At 44.6% G+C, this 27,149-nt stretch overlaps 1 protein-coding gene across 1 annotated transcript in view; it reads left to right on the forward strand.

Annotated features, from left to right (window-relative positions):
* The window catches only part of LOC114688528 (carcinoembryonic antigen-related cell adhesion molecule 1-like), an 875,221-nt gene extending 849,419 nt beyond the window's left edge, over positions 1-25,802 (forward strand). Inside the window, exon 2 of the mRNA XM_037210996.1 lies at positions 25,519-25,802. Coding sequence (XP_037066891.1) covers positions 25,519-25,802 — 284 coding nt within the window. The remainder of the gene's footprint in view (positions 1-25,518) is intronic.
* Positions 25,803-27,149: the final 1,347 nt, after the last annotated feature.

Below are 27,149 nucleotides of genomic sequence, written 5' to 3' on the forward strand. Positions count from 1 at the left end.
GTATTAATTACATTAGAATGTTGTCTCCCTGTCTCTACTATTTTTAAAATTTGTCATCTCAACAGGCTTTCTGTTGCCAATAAACAATGATACCTTATGGCTGCCCTACCTCAGGCCCTGTAAACCTGAAATTTGCTTTCCTTATGTGACTTTGTATATTCTTGAACTTTTTTTTTTTTTTTTTTTGGTTTTTCAAGACAGGGTTTCTCTGTGTAGTTTTGGTGCCTGTCCTAGATCTCGCTCTGTAGACTGGGCTGGCCTAGAACTCACAGAGATCCACCTGGCTCTACCTCCCAAATGCTGGGATTAAAGGCCTGTGCCACCACTGCCCGACCCCATTCTTAAGCTTTTATTTACTTGTAATTATACAATGAATCCCATTTTGTTTCTGATTTATTTCATTCAGGTATTTTTAGATAAATTCAACTTGTGGCTTGTATCTGAATTTTGTCTTGTGGTTTTTTTTTTTAATTGCATTTATTGGCAGAGGAGTGGGTGGGTGGAGCTGCCACATCGCTCTTTAGTTTCAGCATGTGGGTCCTGGGGATCAAATCCAGGGCACCAGGCTTGCAGATAGGCACTTTTACTTAGTGAACCATCTCAGCAGGCTCTGAGAACTCTGTCTTTGTATGGCTGATTCATCTTGAAATGTGTGTATGCTTCTCTATTCACCTGGTGATGGATGTGTGGCTGTGATCAGGAGTCTGTAACTATCCACCTTGCACATGAAGCTCTAGTGCAATTCTGAGCGTATTTTCCACAGTGGGAGTGCCTGGTGGCTGTCTGTGTTCAGCTGTTAGGAGCTCAGTAGTGTTTCCCACAGGGGCTCACGTTTCAGATTCCTGTAAGTCATGCCCAAGGAGTGCACCATTTCCACATCCCACCAATGTTTGTCATTGAGTTGTTTGAGTTGTCTAAGAAGCCTTGTTAGGTGTGGAGGGGGTCACATTTGAGTCTGATTTGTGTGTTTGAAGTAGAATAAGGTAGAAGAGGCCAGTTGTTGGGTCCCGATTTATTGATTTCCTTAAGGCACTGCCTGTACTGCCTATTTGCCGAGCATGCCTTCACCAGCTACCTGAAAGGGAATGACCTGGAGGAATAGCCGAAACAATGGCCGTTCCCCTTAACTACCTGCTGACAGCCACACACGATTCTGTAAAATCTTACTTCCCACTCCACCTTGTGGTTTTAGAGTGTAAAATGAGAATACAAACCAGACCCAGCATCAAAACTTTTCAGGAGCTGTCCTGGGGTCAGTCCACGGGTGACATCACCTCTCTTCCACTCCCATTGGTATCCTGGGGTCAGTCCACGGGTGACATCGCCTCTCTTCCACTCCCATTGGTGTCCTGGTGTCAGTCCACGGGTGACATCACCTCTCTTCCACTCCCATTGGTATCCTGGGGTCAGTCCACGGGTGACATCACCTCTCTTCCACTCCCATTGGTGTTCTGGGGTCAGTCCACGGGTGACATCGCCTCTCTTCCACTCTCATTGGGGTCCTGGTGTCAGTCCACGGGTGACATCACCTCTCTTCCACTCTCATTGGGGTCCTGGGGTCAGTCCACGGGTGACATCGCCTCTCTTCCACTCCCATTGGTGTCCTGGGGTCAGTCCACGGGTGACATTGCCTCTCTTCCACTCCCATTGGTGTCCTGGGGTCAGTCCACGGGTGACATTGCCTCTCTTCCACTCCCATTGGTGTCCTAGTACATATTCCAGGAAGGGTCCCTTGACATTTTCACAACGACTGATGATACTGAGTGCCCTCTCCTGTACCAGTGAGCTATTTGTACGTCTCTGGAGACATGTCTACTTAAGTCTTTCCCCATGCTAGGATTATTGTGCCTTATATGAAATAGTAGATTATAATCATACATGCATAGAATGTAGTTTGATGAACTCACCCTCTCTCCTTCCTGTTCCCCCCTTTACCCCTCCATGTCTTTGCTAGTCCCCTTCCCTCTTATTTTCTTCCAACTCCCTAAGTTCTGTATATGAGAAAAAACTTATGAGACTCCTCTAAGTGTGGCTTATTTTGTTTAACAGGATGTTCTCTAGTTCCATCCAGTTCTCTGCAAATGACTTAATTTCCTTCCTTTGGCTGAAGATACCCCATTGTGTATGTATTCCACATTTTCATAAAAATTACTTATTAATTTTGTGTGTGTGCACATGCACGTGTGAGTGAGTGTGTGTGTGTGTGTGTGTGTGTGTGTGTGTGTGTGCGCGCGCGTGCGTGCGTGCATGCGTGCGTGTGCGTGAATACTTGGTCTAGATTTCCATGCCTTTCAAATGCTGGACAAGCACCATATCACTGAATTATATCCGTAGTCCTTATTATTTGATTATTTTTTGTATTGAGGTAGGGGGTCTGTCTTTGTTGCTCAGTATGGTCTCAAAATACTGGCCTCAAGTAACCCTCTCCAGTCAGCCTTATGAGTAGTTGAAATTACAGATAGCACATCACCACACCTGGTCATAAGTTGTTTTGGGTAAATGTATGCATTCATGGAGTAACCCCATGAGTAAGTTGTAAAATATTCCTTCCTCTACCAAGTTCCTCTGAGTATCTTCTCAGTTAATTCCACCCCCGAGTTTGAATTCTCAGCACCATTAATTACACCTGTCTATTCATGGCTGCATTGAAATGGGCATTTAAACAGTGCTCCTTCATATTTGGCTTGTTTTGCATAGCGTGATCTTTTGGAAATACCTAATTATTGGAAATATCTTTCAGAAAAGACTAGAATTTTGCTGATGTTGCTCAGGATGCTCTGGAAAGAACAGACTCATTTGAGCCCAGGGGTGTGCCACTGAGCCCAGCAAGGTTCATCCATTTTATTTTGCAAGACCTTTAACCCATTAACTGCAGACAAGCATTGATGTCCTAGAGAGAATATGGAGGCAAGAACATACCTCAATATAATAAAGACCCTATACAATAGGCCAGCAGCCAACATCATGCCATGTGAAGGAAAAACCTGAAGCATTCCTACTAAAACCAAGGCAAGACAAGTCTACTCTCTTGTAGTAGGAAGCTGTTTGAGCCATGCCCTAGAGCACTGCCCCAGTGAGGTAGCAGCTTTTACACCTGCCTATGACCTTCAGGTACATGCCACTGGGGGATCCTTAAGACCTGGGATGCACGTACCCACAGTCTCTTGGCTTTGTGACCTCATGGTTTTGGATGCTGGGTCAGACCAGGGCAGAATTCACTAGAGAACTGCATTAGAATGTGGTTCACCTCTCCAGAATTTTGTGACCAATTCCTTTATTCTGGTTGTGATAAATTCCTTTGATCATTAAATAGACTCTGTGGGTTAATCCCATTACTCTCTCCACTCCCACTCAATGTAATACTTGAAGACTTAGAGTAATAAGACAACAGATGGTGATACAAGGGATACAAATAGGAAAGGAAGAGGTCAAAGTGTCCTCATTTGTAGATGTTATATACCTTAAAGACCACAGAAAACTCTGACAGCTTGCAAACATGCTCAGCAAAATAGTAGGTTACAAAATTAACACCAAAATCAGTAGCCTTCCTGTATACCCAGAAAGTACACACAGAGAATGAAATAAGGAAACAATGCCTTTCACAATAGCCTCAAAAACTATTTTGGGATGAACCTAACCAAGGAAGTGAAAGACCTCTATAACTTCAGAACACTGAAGGAAGAAATGGACAAAGACACCAGAAGATGGAAACACCTACTCTATCTATTGGGTCCCCGTTAATCTCATCACGTGTAATTCATCCAACTGAGCAGCAGCATCTCCCACCCTAAGGTCCAGCACGAGGAAAAGAATGACAGAGCTCTTCAAAAGTGTTAGTGCCCTTCTCACCATTTTGGATCTTGTAGAATTAGTGAAGGGCATGGCTTCTGGGTCTTCCAGTTGTGGAGGATCAGGTTTACACAGCATACCCACTTTAGCATTGCAGTTTCTCCTGAGCCTTAACACTAAGCCAACGGATATGAGGTATCTCCAACTTCAGCCAACCAGTCAAACTTTGGACAACTTCAAAGAACTGTTTTTTTTTTACTTTAACCATATTAAAGCTATAATATTTGTGGCTCATATTGATAAACTCAGCTTGATGGAGTTCCTTCCACAATCATCCCCTACCCTTACTATCCATTCCTATACATGTATTCCCCAGACTTTTCCTTGAATGAAGTAGCAAACTCATTAAGCTCATTAGTGTTGTGGTGCATCTCCTCATGGACTACACTTTCTATTTCCCCTCTACGAGCCTGCTTTCCTTAAGTCTGGCTATAGGTATAGAGGCAACTATAGGTGGGCCCTGAGGGGCAGCAGTATTGCCTTGCCTGGCATTTCCTTCAGGGAACATCACTGCTGGTATAACAGACAAGGAAGGGTTAATTTCCTCAGCAAAAGCAGAGAAGGCAATATTGCAGCGAGTGGGTGTGGGGATGCATCATTTCCAAAGGATGAGAGAGAATGCTTCCTCAAATGAAATAGACCCTTGAGAATCGGAGGTTTCAAAGTCCTCTATCTCAGTACCATCTTTCCAAGTACCTCCATCCCAAGTTATAGGAGTCCACTCCTGGTACCAGTCTGTATTCATCAGGGTTCTCTAAAGGAACAGAACTGGTATACACACACACACACACACACACACACACACACACACACACACACGTGTACACACACACGCACATGAACAAGTGCACACAGACAAAATGATAAGATGATCTTGAGAGTTGTGGGCAGAGCAAGGTCACTCAGTGGTGGCAGTATGAAGGCTAGGGTGGTAACTCAGTGGTAGAGTGTGTGTCAAGGTCTAAATAAGCATGTTCAACTCTAAACAAGTCCCTGTATCCTCACAGCCTGTGGTTGTGTGGTAGGAGGCAGGGGAAAGATGCTGTAGCCTTTGGGATTTATCCAGATCACTAGGTCCATTGTTTACTAGTGAGAAGGGGGCCTGTAGGAGAGCTGGAGATGGGGAGGGGTGAGAATGGATGAAGGGATGAGGAACTTCAGCACGCCACAGTGTTGGCTTTGGGGTGAAGGAAGAAGCCACAGCCCAGGAGAGTAGTCATCCTCAGGGAAGGACTGACAGTGGTGGCCCTAGTGTGTGAGGAGGCTGCAGATGGCCAGCCTGTGGGCCATGTTGGGGAAAAGACAACTTGTCCTGCTTCCATGAAGCATAGAGAGGTTTGTGTTGAGAGCCAGGAGGCTCTGTGTGGACACTGGTGTGTGGAGAAAGGAGGTTTGACAGTGAGACCCATTCGGGGGTGATGTGGAAAATGACAAGATTGGTAGTGTAAAAACTAAGGGCAGTTCTTACAGGACATTTCTGGGGGCTTGAATATGTATATGCCCCACTCTGCTTGGTTAATCTGAGGGGCCTGCTTGGTGTGTTCACATAAGTGAAGATGTCCTGAGCGCTGGCTTGTGGGCAGAGGAGAAACTTGGTGTCCAGAGCAGGCCACCCTGGAGTATGAGAGAGTGAGGATGCTGTTTTGGCTGCAAGGCTTATGAGAATTGAATTCTACCTGGTGCATAGTCCCTAATTTCTACCCTGGCTGCAGCTCTTGCCTAGTGGGAGGAAGGGACTAAGCTGGAGCAGCTGTTGGGTGATGTTTCCCCATGTGACAGGGGAGAGTCTCTATGTAATTCCATGTGGCTATCTGCTAAGACAAGTCCCTGTGAGAACAGACAGGCAGAGTGATGGGAATGGGTCTCTATTCGGTTCTTTTTCTGGTGACCACTAGGTTCTTCAATGTCCATAACCTCCCCCCCCCTTTTTAGAGACAAGGACCTCGATTTTTCACATCCAGAGTCCTGGGTGGCCAGCCAAAGTCAAAAGAAATCCAGGTGTTCTACCTTCCAAGGTCCCAGAGCACCCTCCAGACTCAGTCTCCATCTCTGACCTACCTACTGCTGTCTGGGTGCTCAGGGGAACTACCTTTGTCTCCCACACAGCAGCTTCTGGAAGATTCTAAGGAACCTCAGCTTCTGTGTGGTTGATCTGGTCACAAATGTTCATGCCAGGGTTTAATTTTCTTGAGGACAGAAGAATTTCTGAGCCTATGTCCTCCTGAGAATGGTGTCTAGCATCTCCAGGCTCTGACTTACCCAGAGAACCTCTCTGCCCTGGCCTGGCAGTGCTGAGAGCCCTCCTGTCCCCGACCCCCCCCCCTCTGTTAGGAACCCTATCCTGTCCCTTCATTGTTATTTTCCAAATTTCAAAGTTCAGCCAGATGTGGAGTGGGGCAGGCTCTGGGTCATGGGGACAAGAGACTTTTATCACCTTCACTTAGCACACAGACAGACAGAAGTGGCTGCCTTGGGACTGGGGTTAGGGGCCTCTGTAGGGGAGACAGAGATGTAAGAAGACAGGGACGGAGGTTTTTAGTTACTTGCTTTAGCTTAACCTTGAAAACACAAGAGACTCAATAAAGCTTGTCACTGAATGGATTGCATAACAGTTTACAAGTTAGTAGCTTTTTTAGGATTAGGATTTTACAATTTTTATTCCTGTTAAGTTTGAACCTTAAAGATTTGAGTTGAAGATTGAAGGTCAAAATTTGCATTGAAGATCCTTCAGCATCTCAATAAAACTTTAAGCCTACAATGCAGTAGACTCTAAACTGCAAATGCAGTCCATAGAGAGACTGGGGACTTTCCTTATCTTTTTAATAGTGAACCCTTTAACCTTAGTTAAGATGGCTGCTAACTATGCAATTGTTATTTAAACTATCTTTTAGTAGATCTATTTTTTAAAATAAGAATGGAATCCAAATTACATGTACAGTATATTCTAAACAAGAGTTGAATCCTATATACGGTAAGTTGTAGTAAATTAAGATTACCCGTGTATAGACTTTTTTTTAAGTATAATCCTTTTGTTATCAATTTTAAGCCAATTTTTTGTTACAGATTTAAAATTTTTTTAACTGTACCCAATGAACTTACAAATCTTAAAGTGGATTTAACAGCATAGTGTTAAGAGAATTTTGAGAGCAGAGCACAGAGATATCATAGAAATAAAAGATTTTTTTCAGAGTGGGAAGTAGAGAAGCCTTAGGGAGAAGAGACATTTGGAAGTGGAGGGCAGAGCAGGTTTAGTTAGAAGATATTTGGGATCATTTGTTTATGCAGTGGCAATTGTTACCATAGGAGAGAATTTGGACACTGAGAATTTGCCAATCTTTGGCCATCGATTGAGCTGCATTGAGGCCAAGCTGTTTGTAGTCCAAGGAGATGGTAGGGTCGCAAAAGGAAAATCTGGAATTCTATAAGCTCCAAGAGGGAGGTGAGATAGAGGGCACAGTGGGTGTGGACTGCGGTCAGCTCCTAAGGGAGGAGACGAGGAAGGGGTCTCAGGAAGGCTCAGGTGGGGCTGCAGTTCCTAGGGGAGTCGAGAAAAGGCAGAGCTGAGGTGGGCAAAGTGTCCTTGTGACAAGAATGTCCATCCTGGCATCCCTAAGCGGAATGGGAAACTTGTCACAGAGGAGAGGAGTCCCTTGTCCTTTTGATGGGGCCCAGTGGGGGCGAGATTCCTGGAACAATGGTAAAGATTTGTAGTAATAGTAGACAATGTAGGCAACTTGGGATGACACTTAACCAAGAGAAAGACACAGACAGACAGACAGACAGACACAGAGACAGAGATAGGGAGAGACAGGGAGAGACACAGAGAGACAGAGACAGAGAGAGGACAGAGAGAGGACAGAGGAGAGACAGACAGACAGGCACAGACAGAGAGCCAAACTTAGAGAGGGGAGAGAGCAAGACAGACAGAGAGGAGAGAGCAGCTGAGGCTTTGGGGGAAAGGGAGAGGCTAGGTGTCTTTAGTAGATAGATGTGCCCACGTGGGCATAACCTGAATGGGTGGAGCAGGCCAGAGTGAAGAAATGCAAGGCGAGTGTCCAGGCAGGTGGGTGTAAGGCATAGAAGGATCTAGGAGCAGGAGAGACACTTGTACAGTGGAGAGGGAGAGAGCAGTGGTTAGAACAGGTAGAGGGAAGCAGCAGCTGAAGAAGCAGACTCTAGAATTTGGAACCAAATCTGGTGGGTTGCAGAAACCCCCAGAAGCAGCCGATCTGGACAGACCTTCGGAGAGTCAGAACAACAGCTTGGTTCAGAGCGGCCAAGTCCCTAGGTGGGAACTCGTCTATAATGTGAGATTGTCCCCCAAAATAATAAAAATAAAAAGATACATGCCAGCAGACATGGGTCTGCCACAGCACAGGTGGGAGGAGGCAGCGGAAGTGGGATTCGGCTCTAACTATGAACATGGTCCAGAATGGGGAAGGGGGCACTCCTGCGGCTCTGTCTGGACAGTCCTGGAATTCAGTTTCTTCTGTGGTTTCTCTGCTTCATCTGACCACGTGGAAGTGACAGGAGAGCACAGGACCTTCAGATTATGTCACTTGGAAAGTGGCGGGTGGGAAATGGAGGTGCACTTGGAGGGTGTTCTCTGGTACCTGCCGGCTTCAGTGCGTGTCAAGATCAGGACAGGACTAAAGAGAGAGCACAAGATGAGACAGCACCTCAGAGAGCAAGCACCTGGGAACCTATACACTCATTTCCTGGCAGTTCAGGCATGATGATTTCAAGGGTGACATTGTTAGAGTGCGGCCTAGAAAATAGGTGTTTCACCAGCACCAAATTGTTGGGAATTATAAAATCTTCACTTTCAGAGCCAGTAAAACGGCTCTTCAGTGAAGGTGCTCATCACTAAGCCTATGGACTAGAGATTGATCCCTGGGACTGGCATGCTGAAAGAAGAGAGCTGACCTGCAAATTGTCCTTTGAGGTCTGCAGGTGTGCATGCGCACCCTACCTGAAACGAATAAAAATGTAATAAAGGAAAAAACCTTCCTTTTCCAATGTGATAATGCTCTGTGATGTGGGCTGAGCTGTTTTTGACAGTCAGTTGCAGTTAATATGAGTGGTTGTGATTCTCTTAGCACATCTATGACTTGGACTTCACCACCAATGGTTAAGTGTGTTTTACCAGTTACAGTCACAAGATGGCAGCACAGCCTCACTAGTGTTTCCCAGTGAGCAAATCAGATGGGTGAGCTTTCACCCAGTGACTGATGGGGACAGATGCAAAGACCCATGGCTAAACAGTGGGTCAAGCTAGGGGAGTCCGGCTGAGGAGAGAGAGGAGGGATTGTAGGAACCAGGTGGGTCAGGGACATCACAGGAAAACCCACAGAATTGGCTAGCCTGGCTCATGGGAACTCAGTATGAACCAACAATCAGGGAGCCTGCAGGGGACTGACCTCTGCATATATGTGACAATTGTGTAGCTTGGTCTGTCCCTGGCAATGGGAGCAGGAGCTGTCCCTGAGGCTTTGGCTGACTTTTGGGAACTTATTCCTCATGCTGGACTGCCTTGCCCAGCCCGAATACAGTGGAAGGTGCTATGTCTTATGGCAGCTTGATGTGCCGTGTTTTGTTGATGCCCATGAAAGCCTACCCCTTTCTGAGTAAATATGGAGGAGGGGTGGGTTGAAGGGTTAGGCAAAGGGGAGATGAGAGGAAGGGATGTGAGGAGAGGAGGGAGGAGAGGCCCTGGTCAGGATGTAAAATAAATTAATTAAAAGAAAAGAAAAGTGTAGACTGGGTGACTAAGTCAACTGCCCCCCACTGAGTCCCTGTAGAGTGGCAGGTTTTCAGTGCATGTGAAACACTTGCATTTAGAATTGGAAGACACTTTAGAGAGGAAACTTGTGAAACTTTAATGTACTTACAAACCACACAATAACCACACAAGGTTACTGTTTAAATAAATATCTGTTATTTCTAGTAGGACCTGAAAGCCTCCTGTCCCTTCTCTTCCCCTCCCTCCCTCCTCCTTCCCCTCCTTCTTCCTCCTTTTTCCCCTTTTCCTCCTCCCCCAACACCCTCCCTCCAAACATTCCTGGATTCTCTTTGCTGCTCTGCCCTCCCTCCCTCCACACCTTCCTCCATCCCTCTACCTCCCCCTATTTCTCCCTCCCCACATGGCTGGACTCTTTGCTGCTCTGGTCTTGCTGTGTTGCCTAGGCTGACCCTGGACACTTGCGTGCGCACGCGCGCGCGTGCGCGTGGACACACACACACACACACACACACACACACACACACACACACACTACTGCCTAGATCTGGTAATGCAGGTTGGTGGATTGCACTTCAGTAACCAGGGTTTAGAATCACTTTAGACATGAATTTTCATTGCATCTGCTTTGATTTATGGATGAAGTGAGAATGAAGTCTGGAGGGACAGTCTAACTTGTCTGGTGTAGGAGTGACTTCATCATACAACTTTTCTTTCTTTTGATTCTTTCATACAATACATCTTGATCACAGTGTCCCCTCCCTCCACTCCTCCCAGTTCCTCTCTCACATATCCTCTCTCCCCCAGGTCCACTTCTCTTTTGTTTCCCTTCAGAAAAGAGCAGGCCACCCAGGGATGTCAACCAAATACATCATAAGTTACAGTAAGACCAGACACAAACCCTCATATCAGTGTTGGGTGAGGTAACCCAGTAGGAGGAAACAGTCTCAAGGGCAGGTGAAAGAGTCAGTTACAACTCATTCCCACTGTCAGGAGTCCCACAAAAACCACCAAGTTAACAGCCATAACATGTATGCTGAGACCTAGAGCAGCTCCATGCTGGTAAAGACATGGAGCAAGGGGAACACTCCTCCATTGAGGGTGGGAGTGCAAACCTTTACAGCCACTATGCAAACCAATATGGTGATTCCTCAGAATAGACTTCAGATTCAAACTGGGAAACTGAGTCAGTTGTGGGCTCCCACAGCACTCCTTGCTACTTAGCCTTTCTATGTCTGTGTGTTGTATTATGATTATCATTTACTTAACAGCTAATATGAAGTTATGAGCGAGTACATACCATGTTTGTCTTTCTGGGTCTGGATTACCTCACTCAGGCTGATTTTTTTTCTAGTTCTGTCCATTTGCTTACAAAGATCATGCTTTTTTTTTTTTTTAAAGCTCAGTAATACTCTATTATACAAGTACACCATATTTATCCATTCTTTGTTGAGGTTGTTTCCAGTTCCTGGCTTGTGTTATTGATCTTAGCCATTCCAACTGTAAAATGGAATCTGAAAGTACTTTTGATTTACATTTCCCTGATAGCTAAGAATGTTCAACATTCCTTAAAGTGTTTCTTGACCATTTGAGATTCCTCTACTGAGAATTCTCTGTTTCGATCTGTACCCCATTTTTTATTTTATTTTTTTGTTGATGCCTAGTTTCTTGAGTTCTTTATACATTTTGGATATTAGTCCTCTATTGGATATGGAGTTGGTGGACATTTTTTTTGTAGGCTGCAGTTTTGTCTTATTGATGGAGTTCTTTGCCTTACAGAAGTATTTCAGGTATATGAAGTCCCATTTATTAATTGTTGATCTTAATGCCTGTGCTAGCAGTGTTGCATGCAGGATGTTGTCTCCTGTGCTAGTGGGTTCAAGGCTATTTCCTACTTTCTCTTTTATAAGATTCAGTATATCTGATTTTATGGCTCTCTTTTTTTTTGGTATTCCTTTCTCTTTCCTTTTTTTTTTTTTATTAAGGAAATGTTTTCATTCATTTTACACACCAATCAAAGATCCGCCTCTAACATCCTCCCACCCTCCCCCCAGCCTCCCCCTCTCAACCTGCCCCCCACTCCCACCCACAAGAAGGCAAGGCCTCCCATGGTGAGGCACATTCAGTAGAGGCAAGTCCAAGCCCTTCCCCCTGCTTCAAGGCTGCACAAGGTGTCCCATCATAGGTAGCGCTCCACAAAGTCTGCTAGTGCACCAGAGGTGGATTCTGATTCTACCACCAGGGGTAGATCAAGCAGATCAAGCTACACAACTGTCTCACTGTGCAAAGGCCTAGTCCTGTCTCATGCAGGCTCCATAGCCATAAATCCAACTTTCATGAGTTCCCTCTAGTTTGGTTTGGTCATCTCTGCATGTTTCCCCATCATGATCTTGATGCACTTGCTCATAGAATCCCTCCTCTCTCTCTCTCTGACTGGACTCCTGGAGCTCTGCCTGGTGATGGCCTGTGGATCTATGCATCTGTTTCCATCAGTCATTAGAGAAAAGCTCTGTGATGACAGTTAGGGTATTCACCGGTCTGATCTCTGGGGCAAACTCTGGGGCAAGCCAGTTCAGTTCAGGCACCCTCTCCATTATTGCTAGTAGCCCAGTCTGGGGTCATTCTGGGGGAATTCTGGCAACTTCCCTAGCACCGGGTTTCTCTCTATCCCCATGATATCTTCCTCTATCATGGTCTCTCTTTCATTGTATTCCCCCTCCCTCCCTGTTCTAGATCAACCATCCCATTCCCTTTATGCTCTCATCTCCTATCCCTTACCCTCTATTGCCCACCCCTCATCCACAGTTTACTCATGGAGATCACATTGCTTTCCCCTTTCTAGTTTGGTCTATGTGTCCCTCTTTGTGTCTTCCCTGTTAGTTAGCTTCTCTGGAGTTGTGGGTTGTTGCCTGATTACCCTTTGCTTTATATCTAGTATCCATTTATGAGTGGGTACATACTATGCTTGTCCTTCTGAGTCTGGGTTACCTCATTCAAGATGATATTTTCTAGTTCCATCCATTTGCCTGCAAATTTCATCATGTCATTGTGTTTCTCTGCTGAGTAGTATTCCATTGTGTATATGTACCACATTTTCTTAATCCATTCTTCAGTTGAGGGGCATCTAGGTTGTTTTCAGGTTCTGGCTATTATGAATAATGTTGCTATGAACATAATTGAGCATGTGTCCTTGTGGTATGATTGAGTATTCCTTGGGTATGTGACGCCCAAGAGTGGTATAGCTGGATGTTGATGTAGATTGATTCCCAGTTTTGTGAGAAACCACCATACTGATTTCCAAAGTGGCTGTACCAGTTTGCACTCCCACCAACAGTGGAGGAGTGTTCCCCTTGCTCTACATCCTCTCCAGCAAAAGTTGTCTGCAGTGCTTTTGACCTTAGCCATTCTGACAGGTGTAAGATGGTATCTCAGATTCATTTTGATTTGAATCTGTATGATAATTAAGGATGCTGAACAATTCCTTTAATGTCTTTTGGCCATTTGAAATTCTTCTTTTGAGAAATCTCTGTTTAGCTCTATGGCCCATTTTTAATTGGATTTTTTTGTTATTTTGATGTCTAGTTTCTTTGAGTTCTTTATATATTTTGGAGATCAGCCCTCTGTCAGATGTGGGGCTGGTGAAAACCTATTCCCATTCTGTGGAAGTGGTCTCCTGTGCCAATGAGTTCAAGACTATTTCCTACTTTCTCTTCATCAGGTCCAATGTAACTGGATTTATGTTGAGGTCTTTGATCCACTTGGACTTGAGTTTTGTGCATGGCGATAGATATGGATCTGTTTGTAATCTTCTACATGTTGATGTCCAATTATGCCAGCACCATTTGTTGAAGATGCTTTCTTTTTTCCATTGTACAGTTTTGGCTTCTTTGTCAAAAATCATATGTTCATAGGTGTGTGGGTTAATGTCAGGGTCTTCAATTCAATTCCACTGGTCCACATGTTAGTTTTTATGCCAATAACCAAGCTATTTTTATTACTATAGCTCCAGAGTAGCGCTTGATATCAGGATTGTTGATACCCCTAGAGGAGGTTTTGTTGTACAGGATTCTTTTAACTATCCTGAGCTTTTTGTTTTTCCAAATGAAGTTGAGTATTGCTCTTTCTAGTTCTGTGAAGAATTGTGTTGGGATTTTGATGGGAATTGCATTGAATCTGTAGATTGTTTTTGGTAAGATTGCCATTTTTACTATGTTAGTCCTTCCTATCCATGAGCATGGGAGATCTTTACATTTTCTGATATCTTCTTTGATTTCTTCCTTCAGAGACTTAAAGTTCTCACTTGCTTAGAGTTACCCCAAGGTATTTTATATTATTTGTGGCTATTGTTAAGGGTGATGTTTCTCTGATTTCTTTCTCAGCCCTTTTATCATTTGTATATAGGAGGGCTACTGATTTTTTTTGAGTTAATCTTGTATCCTGTCACTTACTAAAGATGTTTATCAGCTGTAGGAGTTCCCTGGTAGAACTTTTGTAGTCACTCATGTATACTATCATATCATCTGCAAACAGTGAAAGCTTGACTTCTTTTCCAATTTGTAATCCTTTGATCTCCTTTTGCTATCTTATTACTCTAGCTAAAACTTCAAGTACTATATATAATAAATATGGGGAGAGCAGACAGCCTTGTCTTGTTCCTGATTTTAGTGGAATCGCTTTGAGTTTCTCTCCATTTAATTTGATGTTGGCTGTTGGCTTGCTGTAAATTGCCTTTATTATGTTTAGGTATGTTCCCTGTATTCCTGATTTCTCTAGAACCTTTATCATAAAGGGGTGTTGGATTTTGTCAAAGGCCTCTCAGCATCTAATGAGATGATCATATGTTTTTTTTACATTGACAGACTTTTGCATGTTGAACCATCCTTAGATCTCTGGGATAAAGCTTACTTGATCATGGTGGATAATGTTTTTGATGTGTTCTTGGAGTCAGTTTGCCAATGCTTTTTTTTTTCATTGTTTTATTGAGAAATTTTCTATTCGCTTTACGTACCAACCACAGATCCCACCTCTTCCCTCTTCCCACCCCCCAGCCTTTGCTCCCACCCCCCCATCCCCACATTTTCCAAATCAAGATCTCCCATGGGGAGTCAGCAGAGCCTGCCACGCTCAGCTGAGGCAGTTCCAAGCCCCTCCTCATTGCACCAAGGCTGTGCAAGGTATCACACTGTAGGCACTGGGCTCCAAAAAGCCTGTCCATGTACCAGGGATGGATTCCAATCCCCTTGCCTTGGTGCCGCCTTAATAGTTCGAGCTTAACAACTATCTCCTGTATCCGGAGGGCCTAGTTTAGTTCTATGGGGGCTCCATAGCTATTAGTCCACAGTTCATGGGTTTCCACTAGTGTGGCTGGTCATCTCTACATGTTTTTCCATCATGAACTCGATGTCCCCTGCCCACAGAATCCCTCCTCTTTCTCATTGATTGGATTCCCGGAGCTCAGCCTGGTGCCTGGCTGTGGATCTCTGCATATGCTTCCCTCAGTGCCTGAATGAAGGCTCTATGATGACAGTTAGGGTATTCCCTAGACCAGTCACCAGAGTAGACCAGTCCAGAAAGCTCTCTTGATCATTGCCATTAGTCCAAAGTGGGGTCATCCTCGTGGATTCCTGAGAGATTCCCTGACACCCTACCTCTTCATATTCCCATGATGTCTTCATTTGTCACAGTATCTCTTTCCCTGCTGTCCTGCTCTGTCCCTATCCCAGCTTGACCCTCCCATTTCCTTATGGTCTCATCCCCCATTCTTAGCTGTCCATTACCCCCTTCACTCCCAGTTTGCTCCTGTAGATTGCTGGGCCCCATAAGGCCCAGGTGTGAGCCCAGTGTAACTTCCTGGGCCTAGCTCAAGTTTGGTGACCTGTCCTGGGACATGACTTCCGCACAAGAGTGACTCAGCACTACCTGACCTAGAATCGCTTCTGCCTAGTAACTGCTGAGATGGCATCATCTCATTGGCCCGCTATCCATACCCTATCCCCCCTGTCACCCCAACCTATATAAGTTCATTCCTGATGCAATAAAGTGAGGTCCTGCTTCGACAAGACTCCCAGTCCAGTGTGTTTCTCTCTGGTGAAATGGGGGGGGGTATGGGCCATTGACACTCATCATCCTGCTCAGCCCCAGGGAGAGACCGGCTGGACTGGTCCTGCTTCTGCCCTACCTGTCAGTCAGACAGACAGACTGATGCCCCATGTGAGGAATGGAAGAACGATGATAGGCCAATCAGTCTGCGGGTGAGTGTACCCCCATAAGATATAGGACAGTCTTCTAAACTAAATCCTGCCTTAGAGTCCCTACAAATACTGCTAAAGAGCAGGGGTCTCAACCTTTCTGATAGTCAGGCATTCCAGACATGGACTTACCTCATTAAGATCTCCCCATGATTGCCTGATGGCCATCTTTTCAATTGGGACACCTGGGATAGAATAGAAACCCTGATTCACAGGGCCTGGGTTGACAGAGGAGAGATTCCTCCACTGGGAGCTATCCCAATTGTTACTGCCTTAAAAGGCTGCTTTCCATCAAGGTCCATTAAGGAGAAAAGGCCAGTGGCTACCTCGGAAAACTCTAAGAAGGGAGACATAAGTCCAGAGCCCTACAAGGAGTAGGAGCCTATAGGGAGACCTCAAGGAGAGGAAACAGCCCAGGGAGGAAAGAGACATAAAAATTCAGGCCACACCCAACCCAAAACCCTGAGTCAGCCTGGCTCATCTGGCTCATTGTATCCATTTCTTGATCCCTTTGATGGTGCCTCTGGTCTTCAAAGGGCCTCTCAACATCCTCTCTCCCTACCAATCCATTCCTCACCCCCTCTGTCCTGAATTCCATTCCCCCAAATTTGCCCTACTCTGGGTGGGGTGCGGCCCCAGGAGATGTGACTGGCATCTTTCCTGTTAATATTAACCCTGGCGGCAATCGCCCACTTGCCTGGTATCCCTGGGAGGCTCAGGACCTTAAGGACCTTAAAAAGGCTGTTTCAGAGGACGGGCCAAATTCCCCTTGGGCTGAGACTGTCCTTCTGGGTCTGGCTTATCAAGCCTTGACCACTTGGGATTGGAAGCCCCTTGCCAAAGCAGTCCTCCCTGGACCTCTCTACTTGAAATGGGATGCCTTCTATCTAGAGGAGTGCAGGGTCCAGGCAGAGAGAAATCAAGCAGCCAACCCTCAAATTCCTATCACCTTTGGGATGCTGTCCGGTACCTCCGACCAGTACTCCATTGGCCTCCAGCAGGCTGCCATTCCTGCCCCCATCAAGATCAAGTTAGGGCACTTGGGATAGCTGCTTGGAAAATATTGGATGAAGGCCCCATGTAGGCTCCTATATCCGGGGTCCATCAGAGATCAGCAATGACTTAGTGACATTTGTTGAAAGGGTCACTAAGAGTTTCCAGAAAGGTTTCTTCCCAAGGAGCTGAGGAATAAATTTGTTAAAATGTTGGTATTGGATGCATGAACACTGATCATAAGCTTGCCTGTGCTGGATTAAGTGATCAGGAAATTAGCAAATGGATTGTGGCCTCCTGAGATGTTGGCTCTACTCACCCGGTCCAAACCATGGCAGTAGCCATGCAGGCAGCTAATCGGGAACAGATTACAACCTTAATCAGTGCCCTCTAGCAAGTCTCCATGGGAGGAAAATGGTCCTGCTTTGGTGGAGGGGAGGAAGGCCATTTTAAAAGAGAGTGTCCTAACCATGCTAAAGGCACCTCCATGGTTCCTCCCCAATCGGGCCTGCCCCACACCCCATGCCCCAGGTGTAAGAAGGGGTTCCACTGGGGCAAAAGACTATAGATCTAAATTCAACTTCCAAGGGGCACCTCCCAGGGGTGATCCCCAGCCCTGTTAAATAAGGGGAAAGAGATGGTCAAAGCCCACTGAACCATACCCTTGGTGCCCATATTAAGGCCCAAGATGACCCTAACCATTGAAGGAAAAACCTTTAATTTTATCATAGACACTGGGGATGCATCCGAAAGGAGGAAGTCCCCTCCTGGCAGTTGGTTTCCGGATCCCACATGCTTGGCATTGGGGGAGGCATTCTGTGTCATAGGAGACAGCTAATTGGTTGTCCTGGACCGACCCCGATGGTAATTATGGGGAGGTGCACCCCCTGTGATTCCTGGTGTAACTGACAACCTTCTTGGCCAGGACATCTTTGGGGAAGCTGAGGCCTTTATCATCACAGACCATAAGGTCCCTTATCAGGACGTGCTTGACACTGAAGAGTACCAACAGCACTTTGAGGAGGGGCAGGAAACACACCCCAATTATAGGGATGATCCCTATTTTGAGAAGCTCAGAACTTCCCAGGTTCACCCCCAATTCTAAAAGCCACTGCTCTCCCCTGGTACCAAAGATTCAGTGGACACCTGGGGAACCTGTTTGGGTTGAGCAGTGGCCTCTACCATTCTTTAAATTACAACAGCTTGATGCTCTGGTTAAACAATTGTCCTTGGGGCATGTTCAGCCATCCACCAGCCCCTGGAACTCTCCCGTTTTTGTTATAAAAAAGGCTAATGGTTCCTGGAGATTCCTGCATGACTTAAGAAAAATCAATAAAAAAAGATCCCATTTGGGACCCCCCAAAGGGGACTTCCCTGGGTACCTGACATCCCTAATACATATTATCTGACTATTATTGATATTAAGGATTGTATTTTCTCCATTCCATTACATCCAGATGATATGGAGAAGTTTGCATTCTCCCTGTCCTCTAGCAACTTCTGGGGCCCAGACTTAAGGTTTGAGTGGACTGTTCTGCCCCAGGGGATGGCTAACAGCCCCCCTATGTGTCAGTACTTTATGTCACATATTTTTTTCTCCCTAATGAGATGTCTGACGTTTTATTTTATATTTACATGGATGATATTATTCTAGGAAGCCCCACTTTGATGGGCCTTCAGGACCTCACCACTAATTGCCTTACCATCTTGAAATATCATAATTTTAGGGTGGCTCCAGATAAAGTACAGTCCATTTCCCCCTTTAAAATTCTGGGCACTCGGCTGGGCGGTGGTGGCGCATGCCTTTAATCCCAGCACTCGGGAGGCAGAGCCAGGTGGATCTCTGTGAGTTCGAGGCCAGCCTGGGCTACCAAGTGAGTCCCAGGAAAGGTGCAAAGCTACACAGAGAAACCCTGTCTCGAAAGAAAAAAAAAAATTCTGGGCACTCTCCTGTCCCTTGATACAGTTTTCCCAGCTAAACACCAGTTACTTATTCAAGAAACCTATACCTTAATTCAGCTTCAAAAGATGCTGGGAGAGATAAATTGGCTGAGGCCGTGGATCTCTGTGCCCACAGAGCAGTTAACCCCTTTAAATGAACTCCTTAAGGGCCTTGACCTTTCATCCCAGATTACCTTATCCTCCCACCATTTACAAATCTTACAACAGGTTCAACAAGTCATTGATACAGCGGCCCTAAGGAGATTCGACCCTGACCTGCCTGTCTCCCTGTGTATTTTTCCTGGGGGAAACCTTATGCACTGTGCTGTTAGCACAAGAGGGAGAAACCATTCATTGGGTTTACCTCTCGGTGGGTGGAGCCCCCTGGGTTTACTTCCTGACCAACCAGGTAGCTGATTGCATTATTAATGGTATTAAGGGTAGGGGTATTTCTGTCAGGATATTTGGCACAAAACCTCATTCTGTTATTGTTCCACTTAAAATTACTAACTTTACCTGGCTTCAAAAAAATAATAGCAAAATTGCCATAGTCCTTGAGGGGTTTCTGGGGAAGGTTGATTGTCATCATGGCCCTTATAAATGGATAAGTTCCTTCTCCCATCTGCAATGGAGGCCCCCTAGAACTTTTCTGCCCCACCCAAACCCCAATTTTCTTACAGTGTTTACTGACGGGGGACATTTGGTGGCTTCCCTAGTTATGTTCCCACCCCTTGGATGAGAAGAAAAACCTATACCTATAAAAACAATCTCCCACAAGGTTCTGCACAGTTTAAGGAACTTTTTGCTGTTGTTATGGTGCTAGATTCCATATCAGAGTCATTTAATCTATTCTCTGAGAGCCTTTATGTTGTAAATCTTTTGCCAAACCTGGTTGAAGCCCATACTAAATTAGATTCCAACCCCATTTCTCTTCTTATGATTCAGGCTTGCTCCCTACTTAAACAGAGACTCAATCCCATTTATTTGCAACACATTAGAGGCCACCAAAATTTGTTGGGACTTCTTTCCAAAGGAAATCAGCTGGCTGACCATCTGGCTTCTATGCCTCAATGTACTACTGTTACTGAGGCCACAGATTTCCACCTACTTACTCATGTTAATTGGAGAGGCCTAAAACATGAGTTTCCTCAGGCACTGGTTAAAGATCTCAAAAAAATTGTCCAGACCTGTAAGTCTTGTCAGTCCTTTCTTCAGATCCCTCCCCTCCAAAAGATGGGGAGTAATCCCCGAGGGTTTTGCCCCAATCATCTTTGGCAGATTGATGTCACACATTATTCTCCATTTGGAAAACTTAAATATGTTTTTCTTTCTGTAGATACTTTCTCCCGTGCCTGTTGGGCATCAGCCCATGCCGGGGGAAAAATCCAAACATGCAATTAGCCATACGCTTCAATGCTTTGCTACCCTTGGTTTACCTAGCCAAATCAAAACAGATAATGACCCATACTTTATTGGCAAAGCCTTTATAAATTTTCTACACACCTGGAAAATTTCTCATTCTGCTGGCATCTCCTATAATCCTAGGGGTCAGGCCATCGTGGAAAGATTCAACCAAACACTTAAGTCCCAATTACAAAAACAAAAGTTGGAATCTCTACCCCCACATGATCAACTAAGAAAGGCATTATTAACCTTAAATATTTTAAATTTTTCTAAGGAAGATAAATATTTGCCTTCTTTTCAAAAACATTGGTCCTCATCTGTTACCTACAGTATCATCTGGGTCAAGTGGAGGGACCCCTTAACTGGGGCCTGGAGAAGGCAGACCCACTCCTCACTGCAGGAAGAGGGTTTAGATGTGTCTTTTCTCAAAATGAAAAGAGACCCATCTGGGTACTGGCCAGAGACCTCAAATATTTACCCCCAAAAGGGGACAATGATAATGATGGCTCCAGGGAGTGTTCCACCCTAGAGGATAGTCTTTTTGCTTCTTCCTCAGAAACGACTAAAGATGCAGATGCTGCTGCTTGTCCTGATGCTGTGTTAATTGCCCAGCCCAATGATGGAGGATTTGGTAACCCACATGATGCCAGAGCCATCCTAAACAAGATGATGGGGAGGCCCTGTGACTGCAATGGGGGAACATTTGAAATTTCATACATAAGCGGGTCTCCCATCAGTCAGTCAGATTGTGGTGCTAAAATTGCCCATAATTTCATTGATACCTCTGGGTCCTAGGTTTCTGGGTCCAACAAGTGGGTAAGTGTGCTGAAGCCTAAAATCATACCCATGGTAAATGGCAAACCTGGACTCTGCCCCTGCACCTCCTTTTACTGATCCATGCATGCCACCTGCTACACCAAGGTGCATGAATTCATTAAAAAGACTGATAATAAGACCTACTGGATTGCCACCAAAAATGGCATTGGCCATTGGGGTACTTTTGGTTCTGCCTTGGAAGGCACCCAGTGGGGATCTGAACCCTGTTTTGGCCACTCTGGTGGACAGGCCTTCATGGATTCTTACTTTAGCTACTTCCCCTTCTTGAACCCTTTCTTCTCTGTATTCCCCTTCTCACCATTGGGCCTTGTGTATTCAATAAGTTCACACAATTTATCCACCAGAGGTTAGAGGCAATTAAGATAAATCAGGTTGAGATATGCCAACAAAGATTGACCACTCAGAAATCTGGTACCTCCCATGGCTGGGTATCCTCCTATGAGCGCCCTTCTTCTGCTCTTCACTTGACCAATGATAGGCAAGCTCTCAGGCAGGCTGAGACGACCTAAGAAGGTCATGGAGCAACCCCCCCCCCCAATTTACTGTACATGGTACTCAATGACAGGTAAGATCTCCAAGTGGGGGATGACCTAAGACAGGGGCCAAGTCTTAAAAAAACAAAAGGGGGAGGTGGTGGGTCCCATAAGGCCCAGGTGTGAGGCCCAGTGTAACTTTCTGGGCCTAGCTCAAGTTTGGCGACCTGTCCTGGGACATGACTTCCACACAAGAGTGACTCAGCAATACTCAACCTAGAATCGTCTCTGCCTAGTAACTGCTGAAATGACATCATCTCATTGGCCCACTATCCTCACCCCATCCCCCCTGTGACCCCAACCTATTCACTCCTGATGCAATAAAGCAAGAGTTTCTGCTTCAACAAGACTCCCAGTCCAGTGTGTTTCTCTCTGGTGGAATGGGGGGGTCTGGGCTGTTGACACTCATCATCCTGCTCAGCCCCAGGGAGAGACTGGCTGGACCGGTCCTGCTGCCACCCTACCTGTCGGTCAGACTGACAGTAGATTCCATCTATTTCTTCTTTGCTGGGCTATCTGTGTGTCTCTCTTAGGGTCCCTCCTTGTTAGCTAGCTTCTCTGGAGCTGTGGGTTGTAGTCTGGTTATCCTTTGCCTTTCATCTAGTATCTACTTATGAGTGAGTACATACTATGTTTGTCCTTCTGAGTCCAGGTGAAAATATCACTTAGGGTGATATTTACAAGTTCCATCCATTTGCCTGCAAATTTTATGATATCATTGTTTTTTTACTCCATTGTGTATATGTGCTACATTTTCTTTATTCATTCTTCAGTTGAGGGGCATCTAGGCTGTTTCCAGGTTCTTGTTATTATGAATAATGCTGCTATGAACATAGTTGAGCATGTGTTCTTGTGGTAAGATTGAGCATTCCTTGGATATTTGCCCAAGAGTGGTATAGCTGGGTCTTGAGGAAGATTGATTCCCAATTTTCTGAGAAACCGCCATATTGATTTCCAGAGTGGCTGTACAAGTTTGCGTTCCCAACAGTGGAGGAGTGTTCCCCTTGCTCCACATCCTCTCCAACATAAGCTGTCTTCAGTGTTTTTGATCTTAGCCATTCTGACAGGTGTAAGATGGTATTTCAGAGTCATTTTGATTTGCATTTCCCCGATGACTAAGGATGTTGAGCAATTCCTTAAATGTCTTTTAGCCATTTGAGCTTCTTCTATTGAGAATTCTCTGTTTAGCTCTATAGCCCATTCTTAATTGGATTGTTCAGTATTTTGATGTCTAGCTCTTTGAATTCTTTATATATTTGGGATATCAGCCCTCTGTCAGATGTAGGGTTGGTGAAGATCTTTTCCCATTCTGTAGCCTGTCATTTTGTCTTCTTGACTGTGTCTTTTGCTCTACAAAAGCTTCTCAGTTTCAGGAGGTCTCATTTATTCATTGTTGCTCTCAGAGTCTGTGCTACTGGTATTATATTTAGGAAGTAATCTCCTGTGCCAGTGAGTCTAAGACTACTTCCTACTTTCTCTTCCATCAAGTTCAGTGTAACTGGATTTATGTTGAGGTCTTTGATCCACTTGGACTTGAGTTTTGTGCATGGATCTATTTGCAATCTTCTGCATGTTGACATCCAGTTATGCCAGCACCATTTGTGGAAGTTGCTTTCTTTTTTCCATTGTATAGTTTTGACTTCTTTGTCAAAAGTCATATGTTCATAGGTGTGTGGATTAATTTTAGGGTCTTCAATTTGATTTCATTGCTCCATGTGTCAGTTTTTATGACAGTACCAAGTTGTTTTTATTACTATAGCTCTATAGTAGAGCTGGAGGTCAGGGATCATGATGCCTCCAGAGGCTGTTTTATTGTACAGGATTCTTTTAGCTATCCTAGGTTTTTTGTTTTTCAATATAAAGTTGAGTATTGTTCTTTCCAGATCTGTGAAGAATTGTGTTGGGATTTTGATGGAAATTGCATTGAATCTGTAGATTGTTTTTGGTAAGATTGCAATTTTTACTATGTTAATTCTTCCTGTCCATAAGCATGGGAGATCTTTCCATTTTCTGATATCTTCTTTGATTTCTTTCTTCAGGGATTTAAAGTTCTTATCATACAGGTCTTTCACTTGATTAGAGTTACTCCAATGGTACTTTATATCATTTGTGGCTATTGTAAAGTGTGATGTTTCTCTGATTTCTTTCTCAGCACATTTATCATTTCGATATAGGGAGCTACTGATTTTTTTTTGAGTTAATATTGTATCCTGCCACCTTACTGAAGGAATTTATCAGTTGTAGGTGTTTCCTGGTAGAATTTTTAGGGTCATTAATATATACTATCATATCATCTGCAAATAGTGAAAGTTTGACTTCTTCCATTCCAATTTGTATCCCCTTGATCTCCTTTTGTTGTTTTATTACTCTAGCTAGAACTTCAAGTACTATGTTGAATAAGTATGGGGAGAGTGGACAGCCTTGTCTTATTCCTGATTTTAGTGGAATTGCTTTGAGTTTCTCTCCATTTAACTTGATGTTGGCTGTTGTATTGCTATAAATTGCCTTTATTATGTTTAGGTATGTTCCCTGTATTCCTGATCTCTCTAAGTCCTTTATCATGAAGGGGTGTTGGATTTTGTCAAAGGCTTTTTCAGCATCCAATGAGATGATCATGTGTTTTTTTCGTTCAGTTTGTTTATATGGTGTATTACATTGACTGATTTTCATATGTTGAACCATCCTTGCACCCCTGGGACTAAGCCTACTTGGTAATGGTGGATACGTTTTTTGATGTGTTCCTGGATTCAGTTATTTTATTGAGTATTTTTGCATCAATGTTCATGAGGGAGATTGGTCTGTAATTCCTGTCTTTGTTGCATCTTTGTGTGGTTTGGATATCAGGGTGACTGTAGCCTCATAAAAAGAGTTTGGTAATGTTCCTTATGTTTCTATTGTGTGGAAGAATTTGAAGAGTATTGGTATTAGCTCTTCTTTGAAAGTCTGGTAGAATTCTGCACTGAAACCATCTGGTTCTTGGCTTTTTTTGGTTGGGAGACTTTTAATGACTGTTTCTATTTTCTTAGGGTTTATTGGTCTATTTAAATAGTTTATCTGGTCTTATTCAACTTTGGTATGTGGTACCTATCCGGAAAATCAACCATTTCTTTAAGATTTTCCAATTTTGTGGAGTTTAGGTTTTTGAAGTATGACCTGATGATTCTCTGGATTTCCTTGTTGTCTGTTGTTATGTCTTCCTTTTCATTTCTGATTTTGTTAATTTGGATGCTCTCTCTCTCTCTCTCTCTCTCTCTCTCTCTCTCTCTCTCTCTCTCTCTCTCCTCTCTCTCTCTCTGCCTTTTGGTTAGTCTGTATAAGGGCTTGTCTATCTTGTGATTTTCTCAAAGAACATACTCTTTGTTTCACTGATTCTTTGATTTCAGCCCTCAATTTGATAATTTCCTGGCGTGTGTTTCTCCTGGGTGAGTTTGCTTCTTGTCCTAGGGCTTTCAGGTGTGCTGTTAAGTCACTAGTGTGAGATTTCTTCTTTATGTGGGAATTTAGAGCTATGAATTTTCCTCTTAGCACTGCTTTCATAGTGTCCCATAAGTTTCGGTATGTTGTACATTCGTTTTCATTGGATTCTAGGAAATCTTTAATTTCTTTATTTCTTCCTTGACTCATTGGTGATTCAGTTGGGCTATTTCATAAAAGAGGGACCTGACTGTTCACACTCACAGAAAGTGTGAGCAAGAATTTCCACAAAAATCATTGGGAAATATATACCCCCAACCATGAGATTTCTGGACATGTGGGCTGAAGAGGCACATAGTGTGGAATCTACACAAATACCCTGTTAGGGTCACTATGGGTGATCTTGGTAGGAGTAAGATTCAGATCTCTCCTTACAGAACATATCTTGAACCCAAACATGTGATCTTGCATGCCACTTCATTCTATGGGCCCTGTGAGTTGGATGAGATTTCTGAGGGTGAAGGACTCTGAGCTGTTCCCCTCAACTATTTATCCACAGATCCAGTGACTCCACCCTCCATCCAAGTCACCAACACCTCAGTCCAAGACCTGATGTCTATATTTCTGACCTGCTTGTCAAATGGCACTGGGATCTCCATCCATTGGCTCTTCAACACTCAGTGTCTAAGAATCACAAATAGGATGAGGCTGTCCCTGAACAACAGCACCCTCCAAATAGACCCTGCCAGGAGTGAGGATTCAGGGGACTATCAGTGTGAGGTAACCAAGGGATTCGTTAACAAGAGGAGTGACCGCATCACTCTGAACATAATAGGTGAGTGATCTCTGCTCCATTCTTACTCCATAGCGTTGGGGATGGGGGCAGTTTCTTTATCAACAGAGTACAGACTGGGTCAAAGTCACACGGAGAAAAAAATGATTCAAGATACAAATACAGCCAGCTTGGTGATGGATGCATGTTAATGTCATGATAACACACCAAGCAAGGTGAGCACAGTGCTGCATGCCTTTAACCCCCCACACACCAGAGGCAGAGTCAGTTGGATCTCTATGAGTTCCCAACCACCCTGGTCTTTGTAATCAGTTTCAGGTTAGCCAGAGCTACATAATGAGACCCTGTCTCAAAAGAGAGAGAGCATGAAGCAGGAGGCATAGAAGTACAAGGCTACTCAACTGAATGTACCAGGCTCTGCTTACTCCCCATGGGAGACCTTGCTTTGGAGAAGGTGGAAATTGGGGTTCTTATGAGGAGGAAGGCTAGGGGGCGGGAGGAAGGAGGACAGGGTAATCTGTGGTTGGTGTGTAAAAGGAATAGAAAAATCTCTTAATTAAAAAAAAAGAAGTACAAGGCCAACCCAGATTACATTGTGAGACCCGGTCAATATTAACAACAATAGATGTCAATATATCAAATAGAAATGCAATGTGATTAAGAGTTTAGGGTCTGAGTCAGACACACAGTCAACCCTAGTAACATATTCATGTTACTCTATATGTCCTTCCACACCTAGTGTGCGGATGTCAGAGGACAATTTGTGGGAGCTACTTCTCCATGGACAGGGGATTGAACTCAGGTGGGTGAGCAAGCCTATTATCTGCTAAGCTATTTATTGGTGAAATTATTAAGGCCATTCTACGTAGTTAAAAGGAAAGTTTATTAGTGGTGTAACTTACAAATGAAGGGATAGGTAGGTCGCAGGGTCTGGGGAAGGTGTATCACAATCCAGTGGTGTTCTCTGGAGCTCTGCTCAGTCAACCTCCACTGTCCAGGGTCCAGGAACAGAGAGAGCTGGTCCATCCAGATCTTGGGTCTTCAGGGCCCTCTCTTGGCCCCGCCTTGTAGGCGTGATAGTTACCGAAGCCTCAATGGGGGTTGCAACTTCCAGATCAAAGCTGTAATGGCTACCCACTACAGCCATTTCACTGGCCCACATTTGCTTATGCATTTTTTCTTTTTCCTTTTCTTTTTTTCATTTTTCTTTATTAAGAAATTTTCTGCTCACTCTACATACCACCCACAGAACCCACCTCCTCCCTTCTCCCCCCTCCCAGCACATCCCCCAAATCAAGGACTCCCATGGGGAGTCAGCAGAGCCCGGCACACTGAGCCTAGGCAGGTCCAAGCCCCTTCCCACTGTACCAAGGCTGCACAAGGCATCACTCCACAGG

Source organism: Peromyscus leucopus, chromosome 1, assembly GCF_004664715.2.
Source record: "Peromyscus leucopus breed LL Stock chromosome 1, UCI_PerLeu_2.1, whole genome shotgun sequence".
Lineage (NCBI taxonomy): Eukaryota > Metazoa > Chordata > Mammalia > Rodentia > Cricetidae > Peromyscus > Peromyscus leucopus.